Genomic DNA, 21,265 nt, shown 5'->3' on the forward strand with positions numbered 1-21,265 from the left:
GCGCCGCGAGAGTTTGCGAGAGGGGGCGGGCCAGGGCGGCCTCCAAGAGGAAGTGACGTAAGCACAAGCGCAGTGATTACGCGAAGGTCGGGGAAACAGGAGAGCAGCCTAGCGCGCCGCGCTGGTTTCCGGAAGTGGCTGCTGCGGCGACATGCTTGCCGAGCTGGGTTTAATCGGGACCATAGGCGAGGATGATGAGGTGCCGGTGGAGCCAGAGAGTGACTCCGAAGACCAGGAGGAGGAGGTATGAGCCGATCGGGGTGAGAGCGCGGCGGCGGGCAGCCGATGTCCTTGACTGCTTCCCTTCCCCGTGGTGCCTCAGATCCCTGCCCCCAAGGGCTCAGCATCCTCTGCCAGGCCGGCAGGTGTCCCTGGGTCTCACCCGGACCCCCAGATCTTCCTCAGTTTGCTCGCCACTAGCTTTTCCTCACCTCCGCGCCAGTGCTCGTGCTATTCTGTGTCGCCTTGGTGAACTCAGTACCCAGTCACTGAACTGATATTTAATCCAGGCGCTGTGTCATAGAGATCCAGAGAGAGAGTCAGTCCTGGTTCCTAGTCAAGGAGCCATGGTTATCCATGCGTTCATTAAGTCAGTATTCATTGACTATATGCGCTACACCTAGTGTTAAGCATTCAGGACACAGCAGTGAACAAGAAGGGCAAGGAACACCGCTCTCCTGAAGCTTATGTTGTGGTGGGGAGTTAGAGACATTAAACAGCATGGCGGTTAAAAAGGGACCGGTGTCACGAAAAGGTGCTCATCCTTTAAAGCTCCAGCTCAAGTGTTTTCCCTTCTGTGGCCTCATCTGCTTACTGACACCTCTGGTTTGGGTGTCCCTCGGCCTCTACAAATTCAGCTTTTCCAAAGCTGAACTGTGGTCTCCCTCACCCTCCCAACCTGCTTTATCTCACGCCAGAAACCTTGGAGTTATCCAGCCTCTTTCCCCTCCAGTGTTCTGCAGGCTACCTCAGAAATCTCTCTTAAGCTTCTTTCTCCCTCAGTCCACATTGCTTCCACCCTAGTCCAGGACACACTGCCATCTTGTACCTGGATACCTACAATCCTAACATACCTGGTCTCTAACTGTTTCTCTTGTCGCCCCCCCTCCCCCCAAGTGTATTTTCCACTTAGCAGCCAGAATCTTTTTGCTTCTTGAATGGAAAACTATCACAGAAATATTATCACTTATATGTGGAATCTAAAATACGACACAAATGAACATATCTACGGAACAAAAACAGACTCACAAATATAGGGAACAGACTTGTGGTTGCCAAGGGGGGGTGGGGGGAGGGAAAGACTGGGAGTGTGGGGTTAGCAGATGCAAACTATTATGTGCAGGATGGATAAACAACAAGGTCCTGTATAGCACAGGGAACTATATTCAATACCCTGTGATAAACCATAATGAGAAAGAATATGAAGAAGAATATATATGTATAACTGAGTCACTTTGCTGTACAGCAGAAATTAAACACAACATTGTAAATCAACCATACTTCAATAAAATTTTTTTAAAAAATTGTCATAGAAAAGGACTGAAGGAAATATGGCAAATGATAGTGCTAAACTTCAAGTTTAGCTTGAAGTGCTATACAATTACCGATTTAAACTAGGTACTGGAGAAATGAGATGTAATCATTACTAATAATAAAGTTTAGGGTCAGAGTTCTTATGAAATTGTTTAACTCAAGTAAGAAAAAAAAAATCAGTAAAGCACTTTTTAGCTCTCAGGGTTTTTTCTTCTGTTTATCCTCCTGAAGCCATAGTTCAGCCAGTTCTCCTTCCTTTCCCATTTCCAAATGTATGAGTTAAAAAAATTTGTTGCTGTTGTTATTTATTTCTAACTTAATTGAATTGTGGTCAGAGAACAGAGTCTGTATAATATTGATTTTTTTGAACTTATTGAAGATTTGCTTAAAAGGAATACTATGTGATCAGTTTTTGCAACTATTCCACGTGTGTTTAGAAAGAATGTACGTGCTCTAGTGCAGTGTTCTCTATATGTTCATTGGAATAAAGCTTATTAATTGTGCTGTTCACATTTTCTACAGACTTACTCATTTTTTTTGTCTGCTTGATCTGTCAATTATTGAGATGTGTTAAAATCTCCCAGGACAATTGTAGATTATTCTACTTCTTGTCATCTGTCAGCTTTTGCCCTGTATATTTCTGTTCTCTTATTGGGTACCCTCATTTCCTTCTTTTTCCAGTGTTCTTTCATCTCAGTCCCATAGTCATCCTGCCTCTCCCTCTTCCCAGGGGCCCATTGTGCTGGGCAGAAAGCAGAAAGCCTTGCAGAAGAACCGCAGTGCCGATTTCAACCCTGACTTTGTTTTCACTGAGAAGGAGGGGATGTACGATGGCAGCTGGGCCATGGCTGACGTCATGAGCCAGCTCAAGAAGAAGGTGAGACTGACACAGATAGGCAGTTCCATGCCGTAGGCTGTTAGGGTTGGACAGTGAGCTTCAGGGTCCAATGGTTTAGGAATGCCAAATGTTACATATAAATTGCTTAAAAAATGGACATAGCTATGTTACAATCGTCTATTTTCTAGGTATTCGCTCCTTGTTTTGAGTATTAGAAAGAAACCTTTTTTATGTTGTTTTGTAACAAAGAACAATCTAGCAGGCATCCTCGGTAGCGGTGTTTTTGAAGGCTTGACTCTGCCCCACAGATACTATCACTGTCTGTCACTTGCCAGGTGATCTCATGTGGCCTTTCTGTTTAGGGTCCCTGGTTCCCACACATCACAGCCAAAACTGCCGTGAATGTCTCTGTCATCTGCTTGTTTGCCAAGACCCTGTGCTTTTCTTTGAATCTGGTTAACAAGCTAGAAGGTGCTTAAAAGTTATTTTCCATTTCACATGCTTCCCAGGGAAATACTGCCTGCTCAGGGCAGTTTAATCCAGACCCTGCTGGCCCTTGTTCTGTTTCAAATAAAACAGCATTGCCTTTTCAAAGTCATCTTGAGTGGGTTTTTTTTTTCCTTTTCATGTGTACTTCATGTAGTTACCGACTTGGTCTTATAGCGCTTACATTCTACCATGACTAGACAAACAATTAAGCCGTTCCTTATGGCTGTGGTAAGCGCTGTAGCGGTTCAGGGTGCTTTGAGTTTGCATCAAGGGGGCCTGCCATTACCTCACCTTCTGAAAGTTTTAGCAAGATCCAGCGTTACCTGAATTTGCTCACCTTTCAACAGTTTGATAGGCTAAATTATGTCCGATGGGCAAGGGGAAGAGTTTTTCCAAGTAGCATTCAGATACAATGTGACATCTCTTGGTAACTGTATCATTCTCAATATTAAACACCGATAATGTGGGTGTTCTTACTGGTTCCAGGTAATTTGAAGTGTTTTCACAAAAAGACCATTTAATGGTTTTTTGTTTGCTTGTTTGTTTTGTTGTGAATAATCTATGGATTGATTAACCTGTCCAAGTACAGATGAGCTTTTTCTATATTTGACATCTGAGACCCTACCTTTTGAAGCCCTTTGCTTTATCTCTTTCCCATACGTATGTTTCTTTTTCATCTCTTTATTTTTATCTGTAGAGGGCAGCCACAACATTAGATGAGAAGATTGAGAAAGTTCGAAAGAAAAGGAAAACAGAGGTGAGTAAGCAAAGCAGTTACTTCTCTTTGTAGGTGAACCCTGAGCTTTACTCTCAGCATGACCACACCGTTTCTCTTGGAGCCTAGGTTGCAGTACGGCTGGTGCAGGCAGGCTTTCTCTGTGTGCCTGTGGTTCATAGTCACTAAGAATCCGCATAGTTTTCTCCCAGGCCTGGGAGCATAATATTTTTCTCTTCCTTCCCTTCCCTTTCCCTTCACAGGTTCTGGATTTCCTGAAGTTTGTAGTCGCCTTGCTTTATTACAGTTTCTTTTTCTAGGATAAAGAAGCCAAGTCTGGGAAGTTGGAGAAGGAGAAAGAAGCAAAGGAGGGCTCTGAACCGGAGGAGCAGGAAGACTTTGAAGGGAAAGACGAGGAAGCCACAGAAGATGAAGAATCAGAGACTGACTACTCGTCAGCTGATGAGAACATCCTCACCAAAGCAGGTAGGCAATACTGTCAGAAATGGGGACAGGAAATTGGAGTGTTTGCTTTTACTTTGTAGGTTATCCTATGCTCTTCTACACAGTTAAATTTAAGATCTCTGGGTCGACCGCCTTTTTTTTTTTAATTTTTTTCTTTTTTTAAATGAATTTATTTATTTATTGGCTGCGTTGGGTCTTCATTGCTGTGCATGGGCTTTCTCTAGTTGCGGTGAGCGGGGGCTACTCTTCGTTGTGGTGCGCGGACTTCTCATTGCAGTGGCTTCTCTTGTTGTGGAGCACAGGCCCTAGAGCGTGTGGGCTTCAGTAGTTGTGGCGCGCAGGCTCAGTAGTTGTGGCACACAGGCTTAGCTGTTCAGTGGCACGTGGGATCTTCCTGGACCAGGGTTCGAACCCGTGTCCCCTGCATTGGCAGGCAGATTCTTTAATCACTGTGCCACCAGGGAAGTCCCGACTTCTTTTCTTTTAGCTTCTCTCTTTTTTTTTTTTTTTTTTTTTTTTTTTTTTGCCGTACGCGGTCCTCTCACTGTTGTGGCCTCTCCCGTTGTGGAGCACAGGCTCCGGACGCACAGGCTCAGCGGCCATGGCTCACGGGCGCAGCCGCTCCACGGCATGTGGGATCTTCCCGGACCGCGGCACGAACCCGCGTCCCCTGCATCGGCAGGCGGACTCTCAACCACTGTGCCACCAGGGAAGCCCTAGCTTTTCTTTTTCCTTGGGATTTTGTTAGGGTTGTACTTTGCAGTCAGAGTTCACTCTTTTTCTTTCTTTTTTTTTTTTTTTTTTTGGTCATGCCGCGAGGCTTGCAGGATCTTAGTTCCCCGAGCAAGGATCAAACCCAGGTACCAGCAGTGAAAGCGCCAAGTCCTAGCCACTGGACTGCCAGAGAATTCCCACGTTCACTCTTTTCCTCATCTCCAGCCCCACACAGCTGTTGACACTTCTATGACTCAAACTTATTTGGGGTGATAGGTCCCCCACCTCAGATGAGTCCAGCCACGTAGTAGGTGTTCCATTAATATTTCTTGCAGAAATGAGTGCTAAAGCATCCTTATATAGCACAGTGGTTGGGAGCCTTGTCTCTGGAAGCTGCCAAGTTTGCTTCCTGTCTGACCTCAGGTGAGTGACTTACCTGCACGGCTGCACAGCCTCCTCTTCTGTGAGGCGACTCTGGTGGAGCTCCCTCAGGTTGTTGCATGGATTCAGTGAGGTGTCCATCTACGCAATGCACTTAGGACAGTGTCTAGCAGACTGAGTGCTCAGGAAGTATGAACGCTGATTATCAGCTCTCTTTTTCTCCATAGATACACTCAAAGTAAAGGAGCAGAAGAAGAAGAAGAAAGGACAGGTGAGCGTGGGCTTGGACAACAGCGTGCAGCTTGTTTTTACAACCTGAAAGAATTTTAAGGTCATTTAGTTCCCTTTTTGCTGAATTCTCATTCTGTCTTTTGATTTTCTGATGTAGGAAGCAGGAGGATTTTTTGAAGATGCGTCTCAGTATGATGAAAACCTCTCATTCCAGGACATGAACCTCTCCCGCCCTCTTCTGAAGGTAGTGGCTTCTTTTGTCAACCATGGGATTCTTGCAGTCGCCCCGTAACTGGGCTGTCTGCCCTAAACTGGGCTCGTGGCCTCCCTGAACTCTGTTGTCCACACCGAGAACCCTCTTACACAGAGGTTTTCGTCTTGGCCTGCACGGCCCTGCCCCTTCGGGGCCCCTCTGATGATGTCTCTCAGCAGCCATTCTGCTCTGGTCGCACTGGCCTCACTGGCCCTCACACAGGCCAGGCATCTTCTTCCTCAGGGCCTTTGTGCTTGCTGTTCCCACCGCCTGGAAGATCATTCCAGAAATCTGGTTGGGGTGCTCTTCGCCTCTTTCAGGATTCTACTCAGTATCCCCTGCTCAGTGAGACCTTCCCCGACAGCCCTTCTGTAAAGTGCACTCATCCCCTCCCCCTGCCCTTGCTAGCCCCCTTGACTGCTGTAGCTGTCTCCATAGCATTTATCTTCATGTGACACTTGTTTGTTTTCGGCCTGTTTTTTCTACCAGATTCTAAGGGCAGGGTTGTTCCTTTTGTTTATTACTATATCCTCAGGGCCTAGATAAGTGACATACGGTAGGTGGATTGAATGACTGGGAGGGATTGAAACCGTTTGGAAACCTGCCTTGTTTGTTTTGTGCTGAGACTCCCCCTCCCCTCCTCTCCTCTCCGACCCTATCTTTTCTTTTTCTTCAGGCCATCACAGCCATGGGCTTCAAGGAGCCCACACCTATCCAGAAGGCATGCATACCTGTGGGTCTGTTGGGGAAGGACATCTGTGCCTGTGCAGCCACTGGGACAGGTAAAAAGGACAGGGACTTGGGGGTGGGGGAGGGAGAGGAGGAGGAAGAAGGAGGATGTGCGACATAGAATAGACTCTGGGTTGACTTACCAAAAGCCCACTTTGCTAAATACGCAAATATAAATTTTAATGCAATAACATTGTATATTCTGTGTAGTAACTTCCCTTTTAAAAAATATTAATATATATTTTTCTATTTTTTTTTAAATACTCTTTACTTTTTTTAAATAGGGTAGTCACAGGTTACACGTTTCAAGTGATCTGGTGAAGGTCATTTTTGTTTAATCCTATCAGGGTGTCTCTGTAACCATGACCTCCTGTCACTCCCATGATAAGCCCCTGTCATAGGAGTAAAGATTTTATAAAAGGGATGTTTATCACAACATTGTGTGTTAGTGCAGTTAATTATATAGTCATGTAATAGAATAGAATAGAAATAGTCATGTAATAAAATACGATGCAACCATTTAAAAAAAGTAGAGTACTTAAAGAAATAGGAAAATGTATGTTTTTTTTTAAAGGGAAGTTACTAAACAATATATAGTGTTATTGAATTAAAATTAACATTTTTGTCCATTAAAAAAAAGATTGGTAATATAGATACTGTTTTGGTAATGCTTACCTCTGGTTGGCTGAACTGTGGGTGGTTTTTATTGCTTTTTTTTAAAATTTTGTATTTCCCAGATTTTTTACATTGACCATGTGATTGATTGTTGATTGATTTTTTTGTTTGTTTGTTTGTTTTGCGGTGTGTGGGCCTCTCACTGTTGTGGCCTCTCTCGCTGCGCTGCGGAGCACAGGCTCAGCGGCCATAGCTTATGGGCCCAGCCGCTCCGCGGCATGTGGGATCTTCCCAGACCAGGGCACGAACCCGTGTCCCCTGCATTGACAGGCAGACCCCCAACCACTGCACCACCAGGGAAGCCCAATTGATTGATTTTTAAATTTTATTTTATTTACTTATTTTTGGCTGTGTTGGTTCTTCATTGCTGCATGCGGGCTTTCTCTAGTTGCGGCGAGTGGGGGCTACTCTTTGTTGTGGCACACAGGCTTCTCACTGCGGTGGCTTCTCTTGTTGCGGAGCACAGGCTCTAGGTGTGCGGGCTTTAGTAGTTGTGGCACGCACGTTCAGTAGTTGTGGCTGGCGGGCTCTAGAGCGCAGGCTCAGTAGTTGTGGTACACGGGCTCAGTTGCTCCGCGGCATGTGGGATCTTCCCGGACCAGGGCTCGAACCTGTGTCCCCAGCATTGGCAGGTGGATTCTTAACCACTGTGCCACCAGGGAAGCCCTGACCATGTGATTTAAAACCAGAAAAAAAGTTTTATGAAAAATAAGTTGCTTCATTTCCCTCTGAGTAGATATGTAGGTTTTCTGTGTGCAGGTGAAAACCTGGACCTGGGAAGGATAGAAGCTTTTCTCCCTTTGCTTTCCTGCTGCCCTTCCCTCCAGGTAAAACTGCAGCTTTTGCCCTTCCCGTCTTGGAGCGTCTGATCTACAAACCCCGCCAGGCTCCGGTGACCCGTGTGCTGATGCTGGTTCCCACCCGGGAACTGGGCATCCAGGTGCACTCCGTCACCAAGCAGCTGGCCCAGTTCTGCAGCATCACCACCTGCCTGGCTGTGGGTGAGTGTCTGGCTGAGGGCTGGCTGCCTCTGACAGAGTGTGGCACGGTGGAGGGGGGATGTGCACCACTGTCTGAGGGTGATGGGTGCAGGAAAGCCTTCATGTGATTGAAACCAGTTAAAAACCAGATGACGTTTTCACAGTAGATAGTGAGGGCGATGGGGAGGGCTTTGACTGAGGCTTCACCAGCCTTGCAAAACGAAACTTCAAAATGATGAAACAAATTTTTTCTTGATACTGAACAAATTTAGGATATAATTTTGTCTTGCACGAATAATGAATCAGATATTTATTGGGGCAGAATCTTTCTGATGATGTTATATGATAGTGTTATCTAACCTTCATTTTACCCTCCTTATGCAGTAGGAAATTGTAGGTGATTTAGAAAGATTATCAGTTTCTCAGCTGCATCTCTCAGTTGGTGGATGGTTGAATTGTTGTATTCTGAAGTGGCTTTGTGTCATCATCGTTTTAGATTTTTGCACTTAGCACAATTGTAATTAAATAATCTGTCTCTCCCACCATATTGTAAAATCTGCGCAAGTGGGGCCTCTGTCAGTCTTGTGCTCTGCCGTTTGCTCGGCATCTGCCGTGGGAGCTGGCAGGTAGCAGGGCTCAAGTCCGTACTGGTGAGTGACTCAGCTGGCTGCCTGCTGGGCTTTGCTTTTTGCAGGCGGCCTGGACGTGAAGTCTCAGGAAGCAGCCCTCCGGACAGCACCTGACATCCTCATCGCCACCCCGGGCCGGCTCATCGATCACCTCCACAACTGCCCTTCCTTCCACCTGAGCAGCATCGAAGTGCTCATCCTGGATGAGGCTGACAGGTACACCTGAAATGGTGGGGTCCCCAGGGCCACACCCCGGGGCGGGAACCTGCACTCTGCCTGGTCCTACCTGGCTCTGACCAGTTCAGCTGTTCACGTTTGAGCCTTTGTCCATCTTAGCCCGGATTATCCTGCTCTTTTTCTATAATGTGATGGTTAAGAGGGAAGGCAAGTTAAATTCTGGCTCCACCGCTTCCTGAGATTGGGAAACGTTATTTAGAGTCTTAAAGCAAATCTTATCTTGTTTGTAAGTGGGGGATAAGTATCCACCTCATGCCGTTGAAGATTCCAGGAGTAACTCCAGTGTAGTGCCAGTGCATAGGGAGGATTCAACCAACAGCCTCCATTACTCTGATGCAGGCTCCCCCTCCTTCCCCGCTCCCTCCTCTTCCCTCCCTCCCTCTCTTCCTTCCTATCTCTCATTCGTGTCTCATCTGCTCACCTCTTTCCTTCGTGACTCAACAGAATGAACTCTTAATGAACTGGACTGCTGTGGAGGTGGCAGGGTAAGGAGGCTGTTCAAGTTTACTCTCAAACTGAAGCATCTCCAAACTAACCAGGTCCTTAACCAAGTTTCTCATCCTCTGTGCCCCTCTCCCGCTTCCCATCCAACTGAAGGGCAACTCCAGCCTTCTAGTTGTTCAGGCCATATTCTCAGTGCCATTTTTGTCTCCTCATTTTCTCATCCCCCCAGGATATCCATTGGTAAATCCGATCCACACACTCCCACTTTGGGGCTTCTCTTCTGCATCGTTGTTCCCTCAGCTTGGAATGACCTCCTGTACCTCCTCAGGTTTCTGCTCCAGCTGTCACTTTGCTGGCCACTCTATAATAGTTCCTGGGACTTCCCTGGTGGTCCAGTGGTTAAGAATCTGCTTGCGGGCTTCCCTGGTGGCGCAGTGGTTGAGAGTTCACCTGCCGATGCAGGGGACGCGGGTTCATGCCCCAGTCCAGGAAGATCCCACATGCTGCAGAGCGGCTGGGCCCGTGAGCCATGGCCGCTCAGCCTGTGCGTGCGGAGCCTGTGCTCCACAATGGGAGAGGCCACAACAGTGAGAGGCCCACGTACAGCAAAAGAAAAAAAAAAAAAAAAAAAAAAGAATCTGCTTGCCAATGCAGGGGACACAGGTTCGACCCCTGAAGATCCCACGTGCCGCGGAGCAACTAAGCCCATGCGCCACAACTGCTGAGCCTGCACGCCACAACTACTGAAGCCCGTGCGCCTAGAGTCTGTGCTCCGCAACAAGAGAAGCCACCACGATGAGAAGCTGACGCACTGCAATGAAGAGTAGCCACCGTTCACCGCAACTAGAGAGAAAAGCCTGGGTACAGCAACGAAGACCCGATGCAGCCCCCAAATAAATAAATAAATGAATGAAATATTTTTTAAAAAACAAAAAAAACCAGTTCCTCCCTTCCCCCCACACCCCCGCCTCGTCCTTCCCTTCCTGCCTTATGTTCTCTGAGGTGCTACACCTCCTTGACCTCCCGCATTGTTACCTAAATGCTCGTGTGGTGGCTGTGTCCCTCTTCTCCCCAGAACTTCATGTTCGAGAAGGACCGACTTTGTGTTTGTGTTGCCTGCTGCCACATCCCAGTGCCAGGGCCGTGTCTAGAATCTAGCAGGTGCACGATAGGTGTTGAATAACTGGTAGACTGCCTCCCCCGAGCATTCTTGAGGCCTGAAGGAGGTAAAGGAGATCGTTCTAAGCCAAGGGAACATGATCTGATTTAGGTTTTAAATATCAAAAATATCAATGTCTCAAAAGACCAAGAAAGGCTGTGGAAGTTTCAGACTGAGACCAAAGAGACACGACAACTAAAGGTGATACCTGTCCCTCAACTGCAGCCTGAACTGGACGAGAAATACTGTAAAGGATTGGATGGGTTGAAAAAATTGGAGTCACAGTAATCTCACAGATGACTATTATCTGCAAAGAGAAAGAGGTTCCTTTCCTAGTGGAGAGAGCTGGTAGACACCACTTCAACCAAGTGACCAAACTGCGATGCTGGAACTGTCTGTCTCCGGATGGAGTGAGAGTGAGGTGCACAGCTGCCCCCCACCCTGCTCCCAGCAACGATTGTTGAATCCAGTCACTGGGGAATAATTAGACTTATTCAGAGTGTGAAAAAGGATGAGAGGACTTTGTAGACTAAGGGAGACTAAAGAGATGTGACAACCAAGTACAACGTAGGAACTGTCATTCCTGGACTAAAAAAATAAAAATGACGTTTGGGGGACAGTTAGGGAAAACTGAATATACATTGTACTTTACTTTAGATATCATTCAGACACTTGAATTTCTCAGGTGTGATAACGACATTGTGTTTATGTAGGAGAAAGTCACCGTTCTTAGGGAATGTGTGCTGAAATATTTAGGGGTCTGGTGTCATGATACCTGCAACTTAATAGCATATGATTCAGCAAAAGAAAAAAAAGAATAAGCAATTATGGGCAAATGATAATTCTTGGTGAATCTTGGAAAAAGGGTAAAATAACGCTAATAAAATAAGTAAATAAATGAGCCTGAAACATAACCAATGACAGTATCGAAACATCATCTGTGCAGTGTTTTCTGTCCTTCATCAATACAGATGCAAGCCCAGTCCATTTCTCTTGATTCCTCCCCTCCCCTGCTTGCCAGGATGCTGGACGAGTACTTCGAGGAGCAGATGAAGGAGATCATCCGAATGTGTTCCCACCACCGCCAGACCATGCTCTTCTCAGCCACGATGACGGATGAGGTGGGCTGTAGGGAACAGAGGGGCGGCGCAGAGGACCCCGGGCTGAGCTGGAGCGCCGGCTTGCCTCCCTCCCTGCCTCCTGACAGGCTGGTCAGCGCCCCTGCCTTTGTGCCTGGCAGGTGAAAGAGCTGGCTTCTGTCTCCTTGAAGAATCCCGTCCGGATATTTGTGAACAGCAACACGGACGTGGCCCCCTTCTTGCGGCAGGAGTTCATCCGGATCCGGCCAAACCGGGAAGGGGACCGGGAAGCCATCGTGGCAGGTGAAAGCCCAGGGTGGGACTGAGCAGGGAGGGCTGCTCAGCTCCCCTGAGCTTCACACCGAAGTGTTGGTTTTTCCCCGGCGACTCCTCCATCCGGTCTCCCTTGCCCCAGAGTGTGGTACTGCTGTTCCTCTGCTCCACGAGTTCTTCCTCCCTTTCTTTCTTTCGTCGCTTCACCTCCCTTCCACCGTCCAGTCCTCTTTATGTCCTGCTGAACTCCTAGCCACTTCCCTCCAGCTGCCCCTCTGGCCCTTCGTCCAGGCCACTACTGTGTCACCTGGATTGTTGCAGTGGCCTCTGACCTGGCCGTCTGCTTCCACCCTGTCCTGTGGAAGTGCCTTCTCCACACTGCAGACCATTTAAAAGGATCATGTACAAACAAGCATTCGCTCCTGTTCCTTCGCTGTTTAAACCCTCTGGTGTCTTCCATTGCTCTTAGACTGAAATCCATGCTCCCTAGCGAGTTCTGTAAGACCCCTGGACCTGCCCCGGCCTGTCCGGAGCCCCCGGCCTTGGTGCCTTAACTCATGGCATTCCAGCCACACCCGCCTGCTTTCGCTTTCTCAAACCCCCCAAGCTTTTGCTCTTTCCTCTGCCTGGAATCTTCCCCCAAATCTTCTCGTGGATGAGACTGTCTTGTCATTCAGCCTAATGTCACCTCCCCAGAGAGGCCAGCCCTGAAGCTGCCACATCTTCTCTTCATTCTCTCACGGCATTTACCGCCCTCGAGAATTGGGACTCGGCCTCTCCGTCTCTGCCCTGGAGTGGGAGCTCCGCAAGGCAGGGGCCTCACCTGCCACCCCCGAACCAGGCACAGCAGCCGCTTTGCAGGCGAGGAGGGAGGACGTGCTGGAGGCAGCCACCCGCTCACTCTTCTCTCCCTGGCAGCTCTGTTGATGAGAACCTTCACCGACCACGTGATGCTGTTCACCCAGACCAAGAAGCAGGCCCACCGCATGCACATCCTCCTGGGGCTGATGGGGCTGCAGGTGGGCGAGCTCCACGGCAACCTGTCACAGACGCAGCGGTTGGAGGCCCTCCGGTAAAGTTTCGGGGGCTGAGGCTCCCACCCATCCTTCAGAGAGCGCTCTGTTCATTCCAGAGACGGAAAGTGCCACCCAGAGGTCATGTGTGAGCGGTACCAAGGGATACCGTACAGTTCCCCACTTCACACATTCTAGCCTAACCATTCTAAGGTCAGGTCTTAGAGACATTCAGAACTCCGACTTTGTAGAAAACGATACTCTTGCCCCAGGGTTTGAGCGTGGGAGCTGCTGTGCGGGGTCACAGCAGAAAACTGACCTGGGATGATGCAGCACACGTTCTGATCTCCGCAGCCTTTCCAGAGCAGGGGACATACCCAGGTCTGCTGGAATGAGATCCTGAAGCAAATCCGTTCGTATTTCTTGAGCACTTACCTTGCCAGGCCCTGTGCTTTTCGGCGTGGTTTCTTGTTTAACTCTCGCAGAATCGAGTCAGCTTGGTAGGCAAGGAGGAGCCCTTTAGGACTCTGCACTGGTCCTTATTCACACAGGCAGCTGAGAGTTGTTTCTTAAAGGCTGTTTTCAATGCTGAGGCACTTGCCTCTGCTCCGTGTTATAGTCTAGCTCTGTGGTTCCCAAGCTTCTCTGTTTATAGGAATTACTGTTTAACGTGGTACACACAAGACTACATTTGCTCTATGTCGTGGGATGTTTGGGGGGCATGTAAGTGTCGTTAGGCTGACACTTAGGATCTGTCTCCACTGTGATGGTCTGTACTCTACTGCTTGACTCCAGAAGGGTTTGTGTTCTCTTCGCTGGCTCAGGCTTCTGCAGAGTATTGACTGGGGTCAGGTATTCAGAGGAATATGTTTGTGGCTGTTTCCAGGCGCTTTAAGGATGAACAGATTGACATCCTCGTGGCCACAGATGTAGCAGCCCGTGGACTTGACATCGATGGGGTCAAAACGGTGAGCGGGCCCCATCTTCCTTGAGTTTTTGCTGGGAATCCTTTTGCCTCCTCACGTTCCCCCTCTCCCCGCCAACTCCCAGGTCTGACTGATGCTTAACTTTGGCCTTCCAGGTCATCAACTTCACGATGCCCAATACCATCAAGCATTATGTCCACCGGGTGGGGCGAACAGCTCGTGCTGGCCGGGCCGGGCGCTCAGTCTCTCTGGTGGGAGAGGAGGAGCGGAAGATGCTGAAGGAGATCGTGAAGGCCGCCAAGGCCCCCGTGAAGGCCCGGACGCCGCCCCAGGGTGAGCAGGCGTCAGTGCTGCGGCTCAGGGTGGTTCGGGTGGGTGGGGGAGCATCCTAGCTCAGACCCCGAAGGACGGGGCAGCGGGCAGAGGGTAATGGGTGAGAGCAGGTGCTTTGCAGTTAGGAGCCAGATTTGAATCCCAGCTCTGCCACTTCCTTGCTGAGGGGCCCCGGGCAGGTCTCCCCTTGCCTCTCTGGGCTTCATTCTCTCCGTGTGTGAAAGGGACTGAGGAGAGACTTGTGCCCCAAGTGCTTAGTCATAGGTATTCGCCAGCCTTTGGGAAGAGAACGCCTCTTCTTTTTTTTTTTTTTTTTTTTTTTTTTGCGGTACACGGGCCTCTCACTGTTGTAGCCTCTCCCGTTGCGGAGCACAGGCTCCGGACGCGCGGGCTCAGCGGCCATGGCTCACGGGCCCAGCTGCTCCACGGCACGTGGGATCTTCCTGGACCGGGGCACGAACCCGCGTCCCCTGCATCGGCAGGCGGACTCTCAACCACTGCGCCACCAGGGAAGCCCAAGAAGGCCTCTTAAGGCACCACCCCCACTAACCCTTCACCACTTCCTCTTGGTGGGGGCCCAGGATGGGGAGGAGGTCAGCACTTACTCTTTTTGTATATCTTTCATTCCTTTTTTACTCATCTGTAGCGGTCATATAATGCACATTGTTTAAAAAATTTTTTTTTAAGTTACAAAAGTAATATGTATTCAGTGTTGGAAAAAAGTAAATCAAATAAGAGTAAAAATGTAATTGTATGTGAAAGAGCTCACCACTCATAGCATTTAGATACACATCTTTTCAAGACCTTTTTTCCATCCATAGGTCTTTTTTTTTTCCTTTCATTTAAAAAATTTTCATTTAATTCATTCAGTCTATTGCTGTTTGTTGTATTCTAAGTACTGGGGATACAGCAGGAAACAAAACAGCTGACACTGTTGGGAAAAAGACACAAGAAATAAGCTAATTGTAGGTGTGATTGAGAACGACAGGAGAAGTGCCTACTTTAGAAAGCTGCTGAGAAAAGGCCTCTGACAGATGGCATTTGAGCCGAGTCCCGGATGACGAGAATGAGATGGCTGTGGGTGGTCTGGGGACAGAGTGTGCCAAGCAGGGAAAACCAGGGCAAAGCCTCAGAGACAGGAACACACTTGATGTGGGAGTAGAAGACAGGGAGGGCCAGAGGCCCGAGGCCTGTGAGCAAGGGGTAGGCAGAGGTCAGAGAGGTAGGCAGGGGCCATGCTGAGGAGTTTGGAATTTATTCCACGAGCATCAGGAAGCCTTTGGGGAGGTGTTAAGCAGCACAGCCACACATAAAAAAACCCCAAAAAACCCAGTTTTCTGCGTCACTAAATACCCATCTGAGGGCTTCCCTGGTAGCGCAGTGGTTAAGAATCCGTCTGCCAATGCAGGGGACACGGGTTCGAACCCTGGTCAGGGAAGACCCCACATGCTGCGGGGCAACTAAGCTCACGCGCCGCAACTACCGAGCCTGCGCTCTAGAGCCCGCGAGCCACAACTACTGAGGCCGCGTGCCAGGACTACTGAAGCCTGCATGCCTGGAGCCCGTGCTCCACAGCAAGAGAAGCCACCGCAATGAGAAGCCCACGCGCAGCAATGAAGACCCAACACAGCCAAAAATAAATAAATAATTAAAGAAAAATAGCCATCTGCATTGTTTGCATCAGCTACACCATATTCATCCTTATTTTAAAATCTTTTTCGTTCTTTTCCCCTGAGATGTCATCCTCAAATTCCGGGACAAGATTGAGAAAATGGAGAAGGATGTGTATGCAGTTCTGCAGTTAGAGGCTGAAGAAAAAGAGATGCAAAAGTCAGAAGCCCAGGTGAGGCTGTGAGGAGCGCTCTGGTCCACATGCTGCTGAGTAAGCAGACTGCATGGGCCCCGGCTGGTCTGCCTTCTGATATGCTGTGTCTGCCAAACGTATCATCAGAGCCCCAAGTATTTACAGGCAGTGGCTTCCTGCCATGTTCTGTATTATCAGATGTAGGTTTCATGGCAGGCATCCTTTTGCTGTCCCCACAGATCAACACAGCACAGCGGCTCCTGGAGAAAGGGAAGGGGGCACCAAACCCTGAGCCTGAAAGGAGCTGGTTCCAGACCAAAGAAGAGAGGAAGAAGGAAAAAAGTATGTTGGGGAGGTTCCTCAAAAAGCTAAACATAGAATTACCATCAGGCCCAGCAATTCCACTCCTAGGTCTATACCCCAAAGAACAGAAAACAGGGACTCAAACAGATACTTGTATGCCAGTATTCATTGAAGCATTATTCACAATAGCCAAAGGGTGGAAACAACCATGTTCATCAGCAGATGAATGGATACACAGAATGTGGTAGGTACGTACAATGGGATATTAATTCAGCCGTAATGAAGTTCTGGTACATGCCATAAGGATGAACCTTGGAAACATGCTAAGTGAAATAATCCAGACAAGGAATCTTTATGATTCCGTTTATAATAGGTACCTGGATAGGCAAATACATAGACACAGAAAGTAGAAGAGAGATTAGCAGGAGCCGTGGGGAAGCTCTAACGGTAATAGAGCTTCTGTCTGGGATGATGAAAAAGTTTTAGAAACAGATAATGGTGATGATTGTACAATATTGTGAATGTCATTAATGCTACCGAATTGTACACTAAAGAACAGGTAAAATGGCAAACTTTATGTTATATATATTTTGCCACAATTTAGAAAAAGTAAGTCAGAAAGATATTTAGATATATATATTCCCTTTTCTCTCCCTTTAAAAAACAAACAAACAAATTCACATTGTCTACACCTTGCTTTTTTCAATGAATTTTGTAGTTTGGAGATCATTTTATATAGGCACATATATAGCTGTCTTTTCTTTTTTTCAGTGGCTATGTGGTCTTCCATCACATAGGTGGATTATAGTTTATTTTAATTAGTTCCCCATTGAGGGACATGGAGGTTGTTTCCAATCTTTTGCTATTATAAACAAGTGATGTAGTAGATAGCGATACAGATGCCCTTTCACAATTAAGCAAGCATATTTGATTTATAAGGTAAGTTCCAAAAAGTGAAATTGTAGGTCAGAGGCTATGTGTATTTATTTTGTTAGGGATTGCAAAATTATCCTCCAAAGAGGTAGTACCAGCATTTAAGAAATACTGTCTATATTTGATGGGACAAAAAATTAAGGTGTATGTATGTTAAGTTTCTGTGTTATAAATAGAGTTATAACTATATTGTGGGAAGGGGTGGGAAGTATATCTTTCATAATACGAGGCAGATAGGGGCTTCCCTGGTGGCGCAGTGGTTGAGAGTCTGCCTGCCGATGCAGGGGACACGGGTTCGTGCCCCGGTCCGGGAGGATCCCACATGCCGCGGAGCGGCTGGGCCTGCGCGTCCGGAGCCTGTGCTCCGCAGCGGGAGAGGCCACAACTGTGAGAGGCCCGCGTACCGCAAAAAAGAAAAAAAAATACGAGGCAGATATATAATGAATGTCTCAAGTGGATTAATTAAGAAATAGTGGAACCAGCAGGTTATTTAGTGAGATGGAGGTAACTGCCAGGAGAGGAAGTGACTGCTGCTTTTCATTTTAAGCCCTTAAATGTATCACTTTTAAATATGTACACTTCTTTTTTTTTTTTTTTTTTTTTGCGGTACCTGGGCCTCTCACTGTCGTGGCCCCTCCCGTTGCGGAGCACAGGCTCCGGACGCGCAGGCTTAGTGGCCATGGCTCACGGGCCCAGCCGCTCCGTGGCACGTGGGATCTTCCCGGACCGGGGCACAAACCCACGTCCCCTGCGTCGGCAGGTGGACTCCCAACCACTGCGCCACCAGGGAAGCCCAAATATGTACACTTCTTATTGTAAGTTTAAAAAAAGATTTTATGAAATGGTACCTGGACTTTCATGCTCTCTTCTCATCCCAGTTGCCAAGGCTCTGCAGGAGTTTGACTTAGCCATAAGGGGAAAGAAGAAAAGGAAGAAGTTTATGAAGGATGTCAAGAAAAAGGGGGAGATGACAGTGAGTAGCCTCCCCTTTGGAGTTAGGTTCCTGCCTGAGGATGTGGGTCAAGGCTGCCAGGTCTGTTCCACACTTACATGTCATCCTCTCCCCAGGCAGACGAAAGGTCCCAGTTTGAAATCCTCAAGGCACAGATGTTCGCTGAGCGGCTGGCCAAGAGGAACCGCAGAGCCAAGCGGGCCAGAGCAATGCCCGAGGAGGAGCCAGCGGGGGGCCCTGGTAGGCAGATGGGGAGCCTGAAGGAGCTGGTAGGAAGGCTCTGCCTGAAACCTGGGCTTGTGGTCAGGGACAAAAGGGGAGGGATGATGCTAAGAGCCCACACTTTTTGAGTAATGAGTATGTAGGTGTGTACAGCTGTCCTTTATTGGCTCCAAGGGGTGAAGTGACCCCATGTTTAGTAGGATTTGAACTCAAGCCTTTCTGATTCTGGAGAATCAGAATCCTTACCAGCTGCTGCTTGAGGGAGTGGGTCAGGGTAGAATGAGGGGAAGATGTTTTCTGGAGAATCCTAAGTCCTTACCAGCTGCTGCTTGAGGGAGTGGGTCAGGGTAGAATGAGGGGAAGATGTTTTCTGGAGAATCCTAAGTCCTTACCAGCTGCTGCTTGAGGGAGTGGGTCAGGGTAGAATGAGGGGAAGATGTTTTCAGCCCATTTTATGTTCACATGGTCCATTCCACCTTTGGACTCTGCAGGCATCCTTTGGAGTGGTTCTTCACACCTGGTACTTATGATTCCTTCTCTCTTTTCTGCTGGGATCTGATGTCTTGCTTCCATGTCAAAACATCAGGCCAGAGCATCCACTGAACTTGGAACCATTACCTTGAGCTTAAGGGGATTTAGGAGCTTGGGACAAAAAGGCCATATCTAACCCATTCTCTCTGTGCACAGCAAAGAAGCAGAAGCAGGTGAAGAAATCTGTATTTGATGAAGAACTCACCAACACAAGCAAGAAGGCCCTGAAACAGTATCGAGCTGGGTAGGGTTTTAAGTCATCATGGAGCTCTTGGTATTCTGATGAAAGCTATGAATCTTCTCCCTCCTTCCTTCCCCACTCCCAGTTCTCATATACCTACAGCTTTATAATGCAGGCATGCCACATTTTATTGTATTTTGCTTTACTGCACTTCGCAGACATTGCAGTTTTTACAAATTGAAGGTTTGTAGCAATCCTGCGTTGTCAGATGATGGTTAGCCTTTTTTTTAGCAATAGAGTATTTTTATTTTTTTAATTTTTATTTATTTATTTTCTGGCCGCGCCATGCACTTGCGGGATCTTAGTTCCCCGACCAGGGATTGAACCCGGGTCCCAGCAGTGAAAGTGCGGAGTCCTAACCACTGGACCGCCAGGGAATTCCCAGCAATAGAGTATTTTTAAATTAAGATATGTGCATTGTTTTTCTTTTTGGATATAATGCTATCGCACACTTTATTAAGACACTATAGGATAGTGTAAACGTAACCGTTACACGCATTGGGAAACCACTAAATCCGTGTGACTTGCTTTATTGTGATACTCACTTTATTGCAGTGGTCTGGAGCCAAACCCTCAATATCTTTGAGGTCTGCCTGTATATAATTTTAAGGGCTCCTGTCTGCCCCCTCCCCCACCAGCCCATCTGTAGATTCTCAGGGTGAGAGTAAGAGAAGTGTTAAGACCCTCCTGCCTTGGAGGTGAAATAGCACATTTTTGGTTCAGAAATAGAGCTTTCTCTCAGGGGAGTGATAGAACCCCAAAGAAAGGATTCTGGTGTGCTCTTGGGAATGTGCTGTTCCTCCTCACATCCTCTGGGCTGGGGTTGGTGGCTGGGTAAACTAAGTTACCCAAGCAGTTTTATTACATACACAAGAAGGAAGAGCCTCTTCGTCTTGTTTTAGTGCTGGGCCCTGACTTCCATAAACCCATATTATCAGGTGGAAGAACACAGACTTAGAACCTCAGGCCCTGAAAATGACACATCTGTGGTGCTGTTGCTTTGTGTGGGAGCTGGTAGGATGGGGGGTGAAACATTGCCTGCTTGTCCAATATTTTGCCGTCTTCTCTCATTCACAGCCCCTCCTTTGAAGAAAGAAAACAATTGGGCTTGCCCCACCAGAGACGAGGAGGAAACTTTAAATCTAAATCCAGGTAATGTTTATAGTTCTGGAGGACCAGAGGCTATGAGTGGGGTTGGAGAGGAAAGCTTTCCTGGGAAAGGAGCTTCTCCTTCCTCTTTCTGGTCTTGGCGTTGGTCTTTACTCTGCTCATTTTCTTCATAGGTACAAGAGGAGGAAGTAGCTGTGGTGGCCTGAAGAAGTTCATGGGGTGGCTCTTAGATCCCTTCTTTGTGGGAAGTCATCCTGGTTTGGTCTCTCTTTTCTGTTTGTAAAAAAAAATTATTTAAAACTTTAATACATCTTTGTCATTTGTACATTAAAGAAACGGAAAAGTTGGGGGGGGGTGGTATATAGCTGTTTCCTAAGCATCCTTGTCAGCAAAAGTTCTTTTCCTTTTTTTTTTTTTTGCAGTATGCGGGCCTCTCACTGTTGTGGCCTCTCCCGTTGCAGAGCACAGGCTCCGGACGCGCAGGCTCAGCGGCCATGGCTCACGGGCCCAGCTGCTCCGCGGCATGTGGGATCTTCCCGGACCGGGACACAAACCCGTGTCCCCTGCATTGGCAGGCTTACTGTCGACCACTGCGCCACCAGGGAAGCCCCAAGACTCCTTTCTTGATTAGCTTTCACATAAAGAAAATACTAGGGGGCTTCCCTGGTGGCGCAGTGGCTAAGAATCTGCCTGCCAGTGCAGGGGACATGGGTTCAGGCCCTGGTCCAGGAAGATCCCACATGCCGTGGAGCAATTAAGCCTGTGCGCCACAACTACTGAGCCTATGCTCTAGAACCCGCAAGCCACAACTACTGAGCCTGCAAGCCACAACTGCTGAAGCCCGCACATCTAGAGCCCGTGCTCCACAACGAGAAGCCACCACAATGAGAAGCCGCATGCAACAACAAAGAGTAGCCCCCACTCGCCGCAACTAGAGAAAGCCCGTGTGCGGCAATGAAGACCCAACGCAGCCAAAAATAAACTAATTAAAAAAAGAAAATACCAAATGGAAGAAGTATTTTTGGGAGGCTGAAGAGACCAGTCTAATTGTATATCTTATCCTTCTGTCTCTT

The 21,265-nt window shown here is 48.0% G+C and overlaps 1 protein-coding gene across 1 annotated transcript; it reads left to right on the forward strand.

Annotated features, from left to right (window-relative positions):
* Positions 1–81: 81 nt before the first annotated feature.
* On the forward strand, positions 82–20,536 carry DDX27 (DEAD-box helicase 27). Its single transcript, XM_065891817.1, has 21 exons — positions 82–244; positions 2,264–2,410; positions 3,558–3,617; positions 3,896–4,061; positions 5,363–5,406; positions 5,524–5,610; positions 6,296–6,401; positions 7,851–8,024; positions 8,698–8,848; positions 11,494–11,593; positions 11,713–11,854; positions 12,743–12,896; positions 13,724–13,805; positions 13,919–14,096; positions 15,833–15,939; positions 16,140–16,242; positions 18,015–18,109; positions 18,205–18,328; positions 18,998–19,085; positions 20,160–20,234; positions 20,366–20,536. Exons 1-21 carry the CDS (start codon positions 152–154, stop codon positions 20,382–20,384), a joined length of 2,295 nt encoding a protein of 764 aa, XP_065747889.1. The 5' UTR covers positions 82–151; the 3' UTR covers positions 20,385–20,536.
* The last annotated feature ends 729 nt before the right edge of the window (positions 20,537–21,265 follow it).

The sequence above is a fragment of the Phocoena phocoena genome, chromosome 15 (assembly GCF_963924675.1).
Source record: "Phocoena phocoena chromosome 15, mPhoPho1.1, whole genome shotgun sequence".
In the NCBI taxonomy this organism is placed as follows: Eukaryota; Metazoa; Chordata; class Mammalia; order Artiodactyla; family Phocoenidae; genus Phocoena; species Phocoena phocoena.

Coding starts and splice junctions, on each gene's coding strand:
- DDX27 (XM_065891817.1), top strand. CDS start 152: ATGCTTGCCGAGCTGGGTTTAATCGGGACCATAGGCGAGGATGATGAG. Junction 8,849..11,493: donor ATCCTGGATGAGGCTGACAG/GTACACCTGAAA, acceptor CCTGCTTGCCAG/GATGCTGGACGAGTACTTCG. Junction 18,329..18,997: donor GGAGCCAGCGGGGGGCCCTG/GTAGGCAGATGG, acceptor CTCTGTGCACAG/CAAAGAAGCAGAAGCAGGTG.